Raw genomic sequence first — 12,711 nt, forward strand, 5'->3', positions numbered from 1 at the left:
TCCTATTACCCTAATATTCCTTGACCAAGATTCCACCTCCATTTCAAGTAAGTATGATTCCACCATCCTTATAAACTCCAGTAAAGAACAAATAAAACCATAAGAAATACAATTAACAATATGCTCAATACATCACCATAAATTGAAAGTTCAAAAATATTCACTAAATGATTGAAAAATCTTGTTTAATAGAATGGGTATGATTTTTTTATTTTTTTAAAATCTTGCATTAGAAAATCTTGTTTAGTAGAATGGGCAATGAAAAATAGTGACAATTGCATAAACGTGAATGAGTTATATAAAGGCTAGTTTTGGTTCATCTCATTTAAAAAATAATAATTGTTGTAGTAATTTACTTAATTTTTAAAAAATGGTCACTTTCTTATCAATATTTTTATATCAAGACAAAATTTGTGTAAAATCTTAACATAAATCACTTGTCATGGTTTCTATGAATTTTTTTTTTTTTCAAATTCGTATTGTGAATCACTTTACTTTTTGCTATGTTTTATTTCATTCTAAAATGAATATGTAGTTGTCCATTAAATGAAGACATGCATCTTAGAATTTCGTTAGATAAGACAAAAATCAAGGATTTGAAATATTATCTTTACTAAAAAGAATGCCGCGTGAATGTATATTGCCCTCATTCATCTTCACCCTATTTTCAATATAAAGACAACTTTATTATCTTATACATAAGAGTTAAGTCCCACATTAGTTGTTGCTAATGTGAGGCACCATTAAATCCATGCCCATCAAGTTTTTCGTTCTCTCCCCTTCTAGCCCTCCAAATAATCTCAGCTTGTCTTCTAGGCATAATTCGATATAAATTTTAATTTCTTGTACTCGTGTCTTCTAACAAGAGCTCTTAATGAAATAGATAATAAATACTTCCCTATCATAAAAAAATATTTGACAAGATTGCCTAATCAAATAAAAATAAATAGTAGATAATTTATCTCATTATCTTATCGACTTAAATATATTGTTTTATCAACATAACCTTACACCTCTTTTTGATGCAAGTAGTAGGGGAGAGGGACCAATAGTCATGCGAGGTCTAATAGTTGTTCACCCACTAGTGAACATATTATCTAATGTTACCACACATTTTTCCTATAAATTGTAATTAAATAATTCACAAGTAAATCAAAAAAATTTCAAATGTTGATATAAAGAATACCAGTACTCGAACACATAAGAACTTATAAATGTTATAGTAAGAACACATAAAAAAATCCATTAACAAGTGAAATAAATAATATTTTGTCTCATATAAAATATCATAGCTATTTATTATGTGTGTCATTAAAAAAGAATGTGTTCACTTAATAAAATAGTATGCTCACTTAAACAGACAGTAGTATCTTAGCTATTGGGGTAAACATGTATATGCATTAGATGATTTCATATTAACAATTTGCCTTATCAAAAATATTAAAGGTGAATACAATAAATGCCTTGTATTTTCTCATGCAATGTGTGAGATTGTCAAAAAGTATGAGGTCCCTTTGTGTTTGATATTCGTTATATTTTATAATAACGTGTTATTTTTATAACAATTTTTTTTTTTTTTTGTATTCAAGTATTTGTCCTTTTGTGTTGGATTTAAAAGTTAGATATAACAAATATTTATGATTACTAATAACTATTTAATCCATTTAAGGTGCACATATGTTACATTTTATATAGTTTTATAAAATGCATATATGTTACATTTTATATAGTTATATAATATTTTGTTAATAACAAATGATATTTTCAAATTCAACTATTAGTGAGTTTTAGATTAAGTTTTGGTCGATTGTTTATAAAGTCATTTTTTTGACATGTTTCACTAGATGTGCTATTTTACCGAGTTGCATAATTAGTCATGCCTTCAAACCTTGGAGGTAGTTAAAGTATCCATTTTACATTTCTACAAAATCAAAGGTCCTACGATGTTCCCGTGTCCACTAATGGTCCGTCTCCCCCTAGTATATTTGCTCTTGAGAAGAACATCAGATAAGATTATACGTTACCTTGAAGTTACCAAGTCAAACTACTTTTACGTTGAACTTACTAAGTCAAACTACTTTTAATAGCGATTTTGGATGAGCGAAGTTAAAAGTGTACTAGTAAAAATAAACTGGTTGATAAATGCATAACAGCCAAGTGATATATAAACTCCACTGCGTTCTGCAAGATTACCAATTTATCCATGACAGAAGCATTTTTCAATGGTAGACTCTGTGAAGAGAAAGGTTAAAGCGGTATTATAAACAGGAAAACGATCCATATTCAATTGGATACACTTGTAAGGATATTTCAATTTGCAACCACAGTTTCCTTTATGACACCGTGATTTAAACTCTGCATCTTCAAGATATGAAATGTGTAAGTTACAGAATTTATCCAGTTCAAATGATGCAAAGTTTATCCAATCCATGATAGAATGGAGCTACACCAATTTTTGAAGTTTAGTGATTGCGCCCAAACTCACATCACCCATTTTAGAATGGAACAATATTGCATGCAGATTACTTGCAGAGGAGCAACCACGAAATACAAGCTTATACACTCGTCATTGTTACATTTTCCATAACCATGATAACAATCCTCACTTCAATTTGTTAGTATTTGCTGTAAAAGATCACCAATAATCCCCACAAGAACAAATTCCTGATCTGAAACGATGAAATCGGTTGGCATCTCTTACAAGTATTTCTCGCTCTTCAATCTTAGAAATAAATTTGATAGCACTGTGACAATCACCACAAATGCGAAGGTTTTTGATGACACGAAGTGGTGCCCCTTTGGGTGTGCTTATAATCCCAAAAGCAATTGCCAGCTTTTCACTATGGTAGCAAAGATTGTGTAACTTCGTTTCCTCCTCTGCCTCATACAGCACAAAATTAGTATTAGGTACATATCCTGCAGCCTTAATCAAGCACATCAATTCCTTCAATTTATTATAAATCTCCTCTCTCTTTGGATGGGACATGTCATCGGCATTGAACACATGCACAATATTCTTAAATTCAATCCAACTACATCCAGGCTCCTTCTTTAACCCCTTATCTCTCATCACTTTTCTTAGTTTTGATCTATCATTCCACCTGCCAGCACTGGCATAAATATTTGATAGAAGAACATATGCTGCATCTTCCTCTGGCTCTAACTCAATGAGGCATTCTGCTGCATGAATGCCAAGCTCAATTTTGCCAAAGTTTGCACAAGCGGAAAGTAATGTCCGCCACACTGTACCATCAGGTTTAAATGGCATTTGATAAATAAACTCCTTTGCCTCATCAAGGCGGCCAGCGCGTCCAAGGATATCGACGGTACATGCATAATGTTCCATTCTTGGAGTGATACCATGATTGCTCTCCATTGAATGAAAGTAGCGTAGGCCTTCATCTATGAGGCCTACATGACTGCATGCTGAAAGGACACTTACAAAGGTAATGTGATTTGGTTTCATGCCTACCTCTAGCATTTGCTCAAAAAGTTGGAGGGCCTCCTTGCCTTGCCCATGCTGAGCATATCCAGCAATCATTGCATTCCATAGAACAGTGCATTTTCTTGTGCTTTCACTGAAGAGTTTGTGTGCATCCTCTATAATCCCACATTTTGAATACATGTAAACAATAGCACTACCAACAAAACCCTCAATTTCAAAACCAGTTTGAGCTATTTGGGCATGGATCTGCTTGCCTTGTTCTAGGGCCGCTAGGATTCCACACGCTCTCAGAACACTAGACAAGGAGAAGTTGTCTCGCTTGATACCGAAATGTCGCATTTGACAATAGAGTTTCAAGGATTCCTCACCATACCCATTCTGGGCATATCCTGCAATCAACGCATTCCATGTGACTACATCTCGTTTTTCCATTCTTCCAAACATTTTGTGTGCATATTCTACACATCCAGAACTGAGATACATAGTAATTAGAGCATTTCCTACAGATGTCTCTGCTTCGAGTCCTATTTTTACTGAATGGGCATGAATATCATTCCCATGCTTCCGGGTATCTGGAAGACCACAAACACTAAGCATGCTAGTCAAAGTGAATTTGTCCATTTTCATACCCATTTGATGCATTTGCTTGAATATCTTCAGGGCTTTCTCTCCCTCTTCATTATATGCATAGCCGGCAATCATTGCATTCCAGGATACTACATCCTGCTTAACCATCCTTTTAAATAATAACTCTGCATCCTTTATTCTATTGCATTTGGCATACACAGTAGTAAGAGCATTTCCTATAACAACATCTGATTCTAATCCATTTCCAATGATCTTTGCATGGACTTGCTTAACCTGTGCATCTGCAGCCTCCAAGCTACCAAAAGCTGTAACAACACTAGCAAAGGTCGATTGGTCAGGCTTCATCCCTTCCGTTTGCATTTCCCTAAAAAGTTGAAAAGCTTCTTCTCCATGACCATTCTGAGCATATCCTGCTATCAAAGCATTCCAAGAAACCAAGTTGCGTTCTGGTAACATGACGAAAACTGTGTGAGCATCATTTGTCCTCCCACATTTAGAATACATATCAAGCAAAGCACTTGCAGCATACACATCAAATTGGTACCCTGTTTTGACAATATTCCCGTGCAACTGTCTGCCTTCTTCCAAGGCCACCAAACTCGCAGATGCGCGAAGCAAGCTGCCAAAAGTAAACTCATTCCCTAGCACTCTCGCCTTATGCATTTGGCAAAACATTCTCAAGGCCTCCTCACTGAAATCATGTTGCACATAACCTGAAATCAACGAATTCCATGCAATTTCAGCTCGATGAGGCATTTCGTCAAACACTTGACGCGAATCCATCAAACATCCCAATTTGGCATACATGTTGACAAGATTGTTTGCAACAAAAGTATCCAAGGCTAATCCAGTTTTTATCAAATGGGCATGAAGTCTCTTACCCACCTGCAAATTCTTGGCAATGACACAACCATGCAGTAGACTACCATAGACAGTAAAACCTGCCAAATTCCCTACTGCAGACAATGCTTCTAATGCCTCTGTCAGTTTTCCTGCTTTAGAAAATGCAATCACATCTTCACAGGTTACACCGGAGGTTATAACGCCTTCGTTTTCTTCTGCCCATTGCTTTTCAAAAGCCACAACTCCAAGAGCTCTAGTGTATTTTAGAGGAGCATACTTGACAATGAAATTGCTGAGAGTGATAATGCCATGTTTCAGTATTTTGTGTTTTGTTGATCTTTCCATCTCGTCTTGGTATGAACCATTATTGCATTCAGCATTACCAAATGACAGACAACGAATGCAAAGAACTGATCTTGTGCGCTGTGACGTGCTAAACTGATTCGATTCTGTTTATGTGGTTGCAGGGGGTATATACCCGAGTGCAAGAATCCTTATATACAATTAGATAGCGCTCAAGTTTTGCAGATTTATCTGACCTCATGGCTGAGCTCAACAGGGCGCTCTAGAACCTATGAACACTGCTTCTACTCGGGCACATGAACGAAACGGCCTGCAGGCGTTCTCCAATGCATTGCAGAACTCATGTCTCAAGTGTTTTAACCCATCCTCAATGAAAACGATTCTTCTACGCGAAACCATTCACCCAGTTTATTGCACCATTTAGTCAAACGAATCGTTAACCTGAATTGGGAGGCTAACTTGGACGATTCCTCTAGCAGGTGAAAAGAAAAAATACAAGCATATAAGAACCAAATTACCACCCACAATGACTCGACGACTCCTTCATCCAATCAATTTTTTGAATTACTGAAATAGAAAAGAATAATTAAAATATATAAATAAATTCTATGTGTATTATGTAGTTAAAATTTATAGACTTTATAAAAAAGGTTGAGTTGTAGTTCAATTGATGAGGATGATAACATAAGATATAAGATATAAGAGTCCATCTACCAAGGTTCAATCATTGGGAGAATTTGATTTAAAAAAAGTTCTTCCTACATGAGATTGGTTAGTTGAAGGAGACTTGTTGTTTAGATGTATACTTATACACTTGTAGTCTATTATATAAAGGGAAGGATGCCAACATCTATGTATAGCACACGACTATAAAGAAAATATGCATAAGTGTAGGAAAACATGTATTAGAGTAAAATGGTTTCTTAGACAATGTGTATTGGATTAGTTGTACAAATTTTTGAATTGGTTGTAATGCACAATTACTAGGACATCTTCATGTAGGTTTTGAAATGTCCATTTTTAAACCCTTGCGATGTAATTGTTGGAAATATAGATGGAGTAATTGAGAGGAGTGGGGGGGGTGGGGAGGGGGGGGGTTGGGGCCAGGGGTGGTGAATCAGTTACCACAAGAACAAATCCACAGATCCCTTAGATGTCTTATAAAACTAGTTACTGCTGTCACTCGGTAGCCACACAAAAAAATGTTATAACTTGGTAGATGTATTGTAAGTTAACTTATTACTGATCTTTAAGCATTTACAGAGATTTAACATGCACACATAAAAGAAATAACATGAACATATGAGACACCAGATTTAACGTAGAAACCCAATATGGGAAAAACCACCAAGTAACTAGCTACCAATTTTCACTCTTCTAAAGTGAGCCTTGTTAGGAGCTAACCTTGTTAAAGGTTACAAAACACACTATTAGGTGTGACCTTGTTAAATGATTTAATCACCCTGTTAGGAGTGCCCTTGCTAGAGGACTTTGGAACAATTCAATAGAACTGTCCACCTTGTTAGAGGATTTACAAAATGGCTGTTAAACCAACTCTGTTAAGAGATTTGGAAATCACTGCTACAATTGTGAGAAAGTAACAATGAGTTGACCTGAATGAGATGCAACTGAATTTGTTGATACAGATCTCTGTTTCGCTTCACTAGATCCTCTTCTGATCGAATACAACTTTGCTGCTCCTCAACGATATTTGATCCTTCTTCAAAATTTGCTGACACTTTCCTCTTCACATAATCAACACACTTGCATGCTCACTCATTCATGCTTTAGAATTCACAACTTGACCTTTTATTTATACCTTACAAATTGTCAAGTCGGCTCATTTACAAATTACAATGATCAATAATCATTACATCAATCGGCTACATTCATTACATGAAACAATTAAACTTTATTTCCCAAAATAATGAAATCCTTCATTGGCCGACCCTACTCGGTAAACACTACTCCAGAAATGATTTTCAGTGTTAACCAAGTGAAGCTTGGTGAACACTGTAAACTCTGCAAAATCCTTTGGAGATCGATTGACTTTCCTTCGTTGACCTTGTGAGCTTGGTAGAAACTGACTTCTGCCACAAAAACCTTTGATGCCCGAGTGAGCTTGGTAGAAACTATTTCTACAGAGTATTTTTCAAGAATGCTCTGTAGACTCTGGAATTTGCTTTGCTGACCAATTGAGCTCGATAGACTCTGTAATTTGCTTTGCTGACCAACTGAGCTCGGTAGACCCTATCTAATAATTGATATGACATTTGTGTAACATCAAAGACAACACACAATTGAACAATTGTATCCAAAAATCTCCCTCTTTGGCATTGATTGCAACACATGTCATAGCATAATGAAATTTGAAAACAAGTATTTTTTGATAGAACATTTCTCCCTCTTAGATTTTATGGCACAAGCTTCTTTAATGCAGTAATCTACCTCTATGAAGGAATTACATAGCTTCTTTTCTAAATAACAAACTCTTCACAAACAAATTCAAATTTTAGAAAGATATGACAATACACTCTCCCTCTTTGACAACACATGCCTAAGACAACACAAACCAAATGAGTAACAAGGTACCTTGAGTATTGATTCATATGCAATGTTTCCATGACTGTGTTGCATCAAATGAAAGAGCTTCAACTTGGTTCCTGTTGATGCATCACTAAAACTTCATTTTAGTGAGCTTCAAATAGGGGAATGACCCCTAACTTACCTCTTAGATATAAGAATGCATCCTTAGGTAATGGCTTGGTGAATATGTCAGAAATTTGTTCTTTTGCATGAACATATTCCAATTTGATCTCCTTATCCTGCACCAATTCTTTGACAAAGTGATACTTTATTGCAATGTGCTTGGTTTTGGAATGTATCACTAGATTTTTAGATATGTTGATAGCACTTGTATTGTCACAACATAACAATTGGTTCTTTGATCTCAACCTTTATTCCTTCTAATAACTATTTGAACCAAACAATATTAGAACAATTTATTGCCGCAACATCATACTCTGCTTCTGCTGTAGATTGAAATGTACAATTTTTCTTTTTACTTGTCCAAGAAACCAATCTCTTTCCAAGAAAGAATGCTCCTCCACTTGCTCTTTTTTTGTCATCAATGTTTCTTGCCCAATCAGCATTAGTAAACACTTTCAAGTCCAAATTACCTCCAAATTTTTACCACAATCCATAATCTTTAGTGCTTTTCAAGTATCTCATGACCCTTTTGAATGCCATAATGTGATTTTCTTTTGGTTTTGCTAAAAATCTTTCCACAATACCATCTGCAAGAGCAATATCAGGCCTTGTATGAACTACATACTGCAACTTTCCAATCATTGATCTATATAAGGTTTGATCTACCTCTTTTGATTCATCATCCTTGGTAAGCTTTAGTCTAGTACACATGGGAGTCCCAACTGGTTTACAATCTTCCATACCAAACTTTTTGAGTATCTCCTTGATGTATTTTGATTGAGTAATGTAGATACCATTCTTTCTCTACTAAATTTGAAGACCAATAAAGAATTTGATCTCACCAAACATAGACATCTCAAATTCCTTGTTCATTTGTTCTGAAAATTCTTTGCATTGATCATCATTTCATGTAAACAAAGTATCATCCACAAATATTTTTGCCAAAACAATCTTGTTATCTGGTCCTTCCTTGATATACAAGCTACTATTATCATTAGTTATTTGAAAACTAATTTAAATGAGATAGTTATGCAATCTTTCATACCATGCTCTAGGGGCTTGTTTTAGACCATACAATGCTTTGTGTAACTTGCAGACCATGTCCTTCTTGTCTAGATCAACAAAACCTTCAAGTTGTTCAATGTAGACTTCTTCATCTAGAATACTATTGAGAAATGCAGATCTGACATCCATTTGATATACCTTAAATCCTTTGTATGCAACATATGCAAGTAAGGTCCTGACACCTTCTAGTCTTGCAACAGGAGCAAAAGTCTCTCCATTCTTGAGAGTAACCTTTACATACCAGTCTATCTTTGTTTCTTGATACCTTACCATCTTCATTCAATTTATTTCTGAATACCCACTTAGTTCCAATCACATTTTTATCTTTAGGCCTAGGTACAAGAGTCCATGTTTTGTTCTTCTCTATTTGCTCTATCTCTTTGTTCATAGCTTCAATCCAACTTTCATTTTCTAATGCATCTTTGACATTTCTAGGTTCAAAATTAGCAAGTAAACAAGTACCTTTTAACTTACTTCTTGTCATAGTACCTTCAAATTTGTCTCCAATAATCTGATCTAGTGCATGATGTCTCCTGACATACTTGGCCAATATAGGTTCCTTTCCTTTTGACTGAGTTTCATTGTTTTCATTTTGAATTTTAATTTATGGTTCTGGCTGATCTGATTGTTGCTCGGGTCCTTCAGACTCGGTAGGCATTGGCTTGGTAGCATCTGAATGTGAATTGGGTTCCTTCAACTCGGTTTGAACTTCTTGCAACTCAGTGATTGAAGACTCGAGAGTAGTGGTTTCTTGATTGACAAATGTATCTGGCACTATATCAAGTTCAATGAAAACAAATCTCCTATAATCTTCTGGTTCATTTTTGCTTCCTTCTTAGTCCTTTCTGCAAACTTATCAACTTTCACATGTGCACTTTCTATGATTTTGTGAGTAGATAAATTCAAACATCTATATGCCTTACTCTTGCAAGAATATCCCAAAAATATTCCTTCATCACCCTTCACATCAAATTTATCTTTTCAAGATGTAACATTTACTTTCAAATACTTTTAGGCAACTTACATTGGGTTTATAGCCATACCATAACTCATAAGGAGTTTTGAATGAGTCCTTCAACTGTACTAGGTTCAAGGTATGAACTTCACTACTAATAGCTTCCTTCTAGTATTTGATAGCAATGTTCTTTTCAATCATTAGATTTCTCACACAGTCCATGATAGATATGTTCCTTCTTTTAGCTATTCCATTCTTCTTGGGAGTTTCAGGAGTTGATACCTGTCTTTTGATTCCTCTTTCAATGCAAAAGTTGTTGAATTCATGGTAGATGAATTCACCACCTCTGTCAGACCTCAAACATTTTATTCTTTTCCCTGTTTCTTTTTCTACTCTGGCCAAATACCATTTGAACTTTTCAAATGCTTCTGATTTCTCTCTCAGACACATGACAGTCATCATTCTGGAGTAATCATCAACAAAAAGAATGAAGAACTTTTCTCCAGTATAGCTTTCAATTCCAATAGATCCACACAAATCAGTATGCACAATTTCCAAAATTTATTTAGACTGATAGTTTTTACTTCTGAAGCTAGTCTTTCCCATCTTACCAATCTGACAATTCTTGCATAGACCAACATCAGGTTTCTTTATACTAGGAATGCCTCTTACTTTCTTAAATTTTCTTATCTTCACTAGGTTATTAAAATTCACATGACATAACCTTCTGTGCCATAACCAACTTTCTTCAACTTGAGCAATAAAACATGAACATTCACCAAGTTCAATATAAAACAAGTTACCTTTTGTTTGTATGCTTGATCCAATTAGCTTTCCTTTGTCATCCAACAGTCTTGCTTTTCCATGCATGAATTTCACCTTGAATCCAATATTGATTAGCCGTGCCACACTCAATAGATTGTGTTTTAGTCCTTCAACCCAATAGGCATTATCACATACAAGCTCTTTGGTTAGTGATATTCTTCCTCTTCCTTTTATGCAACAAGGTTCATTATTACCAAACCTCACACTGCCACCATCACACTCTTCAAATTGTTCAAACTTTGTTTTGTCACTAGTCATATGATGCGAACAACCATTGTCTATGATCCATGTATCATTTTTTCTTACATGAGAGATAAGTGCCATCTTATCTTCCTCATCATTATCAAATTCATCTTTCAAAACAATGTAAATAATTTCATCTTCACTATTGTTAGAATCCTTAGCTATGAAACATGTTTTCTTACCTTTGTCCTTGAATAATTTGAAATCTTTCTTGCCATTACACTTGTGACCTTTCTTCTCATGTTTTTTTTGCTTGTTTGGGAACCTAGCAGCAATATGAACAATTTTTTCACATGAAAAACATATTAGAGAAACTTTACCTTTGTATTTTCTTTTGCCTCTAGAGTATTTCCTTGCTAGTAGAGCTTCAATCACCTCAAGATCACTATCAGAACTCTGTTATGATTCTTCTTCACTTTCTATCTAAGAATCCTTTATCTTTTTGCCCTTATCTTTGAGTGAAAGCTTGGATTCAAATGTTGATTCAATGTTCTTACAAGCTGGAACATAGTTGTCATAATTATCTAGCTCAAATGCAGTCAATCTTCCTACTATGGCCTCTAAATTTATCTTATGATTTGCTTCACATCTTCTTTCTTGAATTGCAGAAACTCTAATTGCATAAATGGGAAGCAATGTTCTAAAAACTTACAACTGTTTCCTCTTTGATATCTCCTCCAGAAGCTTTGATTGCTGTAATGCCCCGCCAAGAGATCCATAGATAATCATGACCACAACAGTTCTCTATTGGCAACTGAAGGCATCATTGATAATCAAAAGTATCCATTGGTTCTCAATAACCAAAATATATCTCAAAATCATACTGATCAAAGACTCCAAAATGGTTGAGTCAAAACATGTCACAACATGACATCATCAAGAAATAAATCAACACTTCAGTGCCATCATGGCGATTGAAAAGTAATCCAAGGATAACTGATCGATGACTCAAAAATGGTCAAGTCAAGTGTCTCAGATACATATAACTCAGCTTCACTCAAGAAGACTAATGAGCAATAACAAACAGTAAATATAAACATCTCATAGAGCATACCATCACATTACCGTGGTTGGGTTTATAAAGAATCAAGATCAAAGACATCATCATGACATCATAATCATAACCCTCGAGCCTCTGGTAGACGTCCTATAATTGGTCAACACTAGTCAACCCAAAAACTCCAAAATAGAAGCATAAAGAAAACACAATGCTAGCACATGTTTTTGATTTGCTAAAATTACATAGTTGAATTGAGTATGGAGGTTTCAGTTTCTGTTGCAAGTATACTTCAAGTATATAAGATTAATCATTTGACCTACAAGTCAACCCATTTGTTCCCTCGATAACATTATCCTTCCATTATTTAAAATTACATTCTAAGAATATCTGAAGGATAAATATTTACTCATTACACTAATCTTCATTGTCCCTTAATTAATATTGTTCTCTTTATTAATTAATCTTAATTAAATCATATAATTAAATTAATTAATAACGTACACAATCCATGATTCTATATCATTCTAATAGTTCTTAATTAATACTTAATTAAATATCACTAAAACTTAAGTCTCTTGATTAAATCATTACTAACAACCATTAAAATGCCTAAGGTCATTTTTCAAGTCATCAGAGTAAGACTTATCAACTTCAATGTAGATATTTTACAACTTCATTAAAGAATCAATATTAGCATATCAATTAAAACTCCATAACTTAATTATTAATTAAATT

General features: G+C 34.6%; 1 protein-coding gene across 2 annotated transcripts; it reads right to left on the reverse strand.

Moving 5' to 3' along the window:
• Positions 1-2,235: 2,235 nt before the first annotated feature.
• LOC149550007 (pentatricopeptide repeat-containing protein At4g33170-like) lies at positions 2,236-5,653 on the reverse strand. Of its 2 annotated transcripts, XM_089793178.1 has the most exons (2): positions 4,919-5,653; positions 2,236-4,746 (listed from the first exon to the last, which is right to left on the reverse strand). In XM_089793178.1, the coding sequence occupies exon 2, from the start codon at positions 4,706-4,708 to the stop codon at positions 2,636-2,638; it is 2,073 nt and encodes a 690-aa protein (XP_089649304.1). In that variant the 5' UTR covers positions 4,709-4,746; positions 4,919-5,653; the 3' UTR covers positions 2,236-2,635. The 2 variants fall into 2 exon arrangements, with proteins under 2 accessions (XP_089649304.1, XP_089649303.1); XM_089793177.1 differs by having other exon boundaries at positions 2,236-5,368.
• Between the last annotated feature and the right edge of the window lie 7,058 nt (positions 5,654-12,711).

This window comes from Cupressus sempervirens, chromosome 7, assembly GCF_028749045.1.
Source record: "Cupressus sempervirens isolate cs-2001-9-10 chromosome 7, ASM2874904v1, whole genome shotgun sequence".
Classification (NCBI taxonomy): Eukaryota; Viridiplantae; Streptophyta; class Pinopsida; order Cupressales; family Cupressaceae; genus Cupressus; species Cupressus sempervirens.

Coding starts and splice junctions, on each gene's coding strand:
- LOC149550007 (XM_089793177.1), bottom strand. CDS start 5,221: ATGGAAAGATCAACAAAACACAAAATACTGAAACATGGCATTATCACT.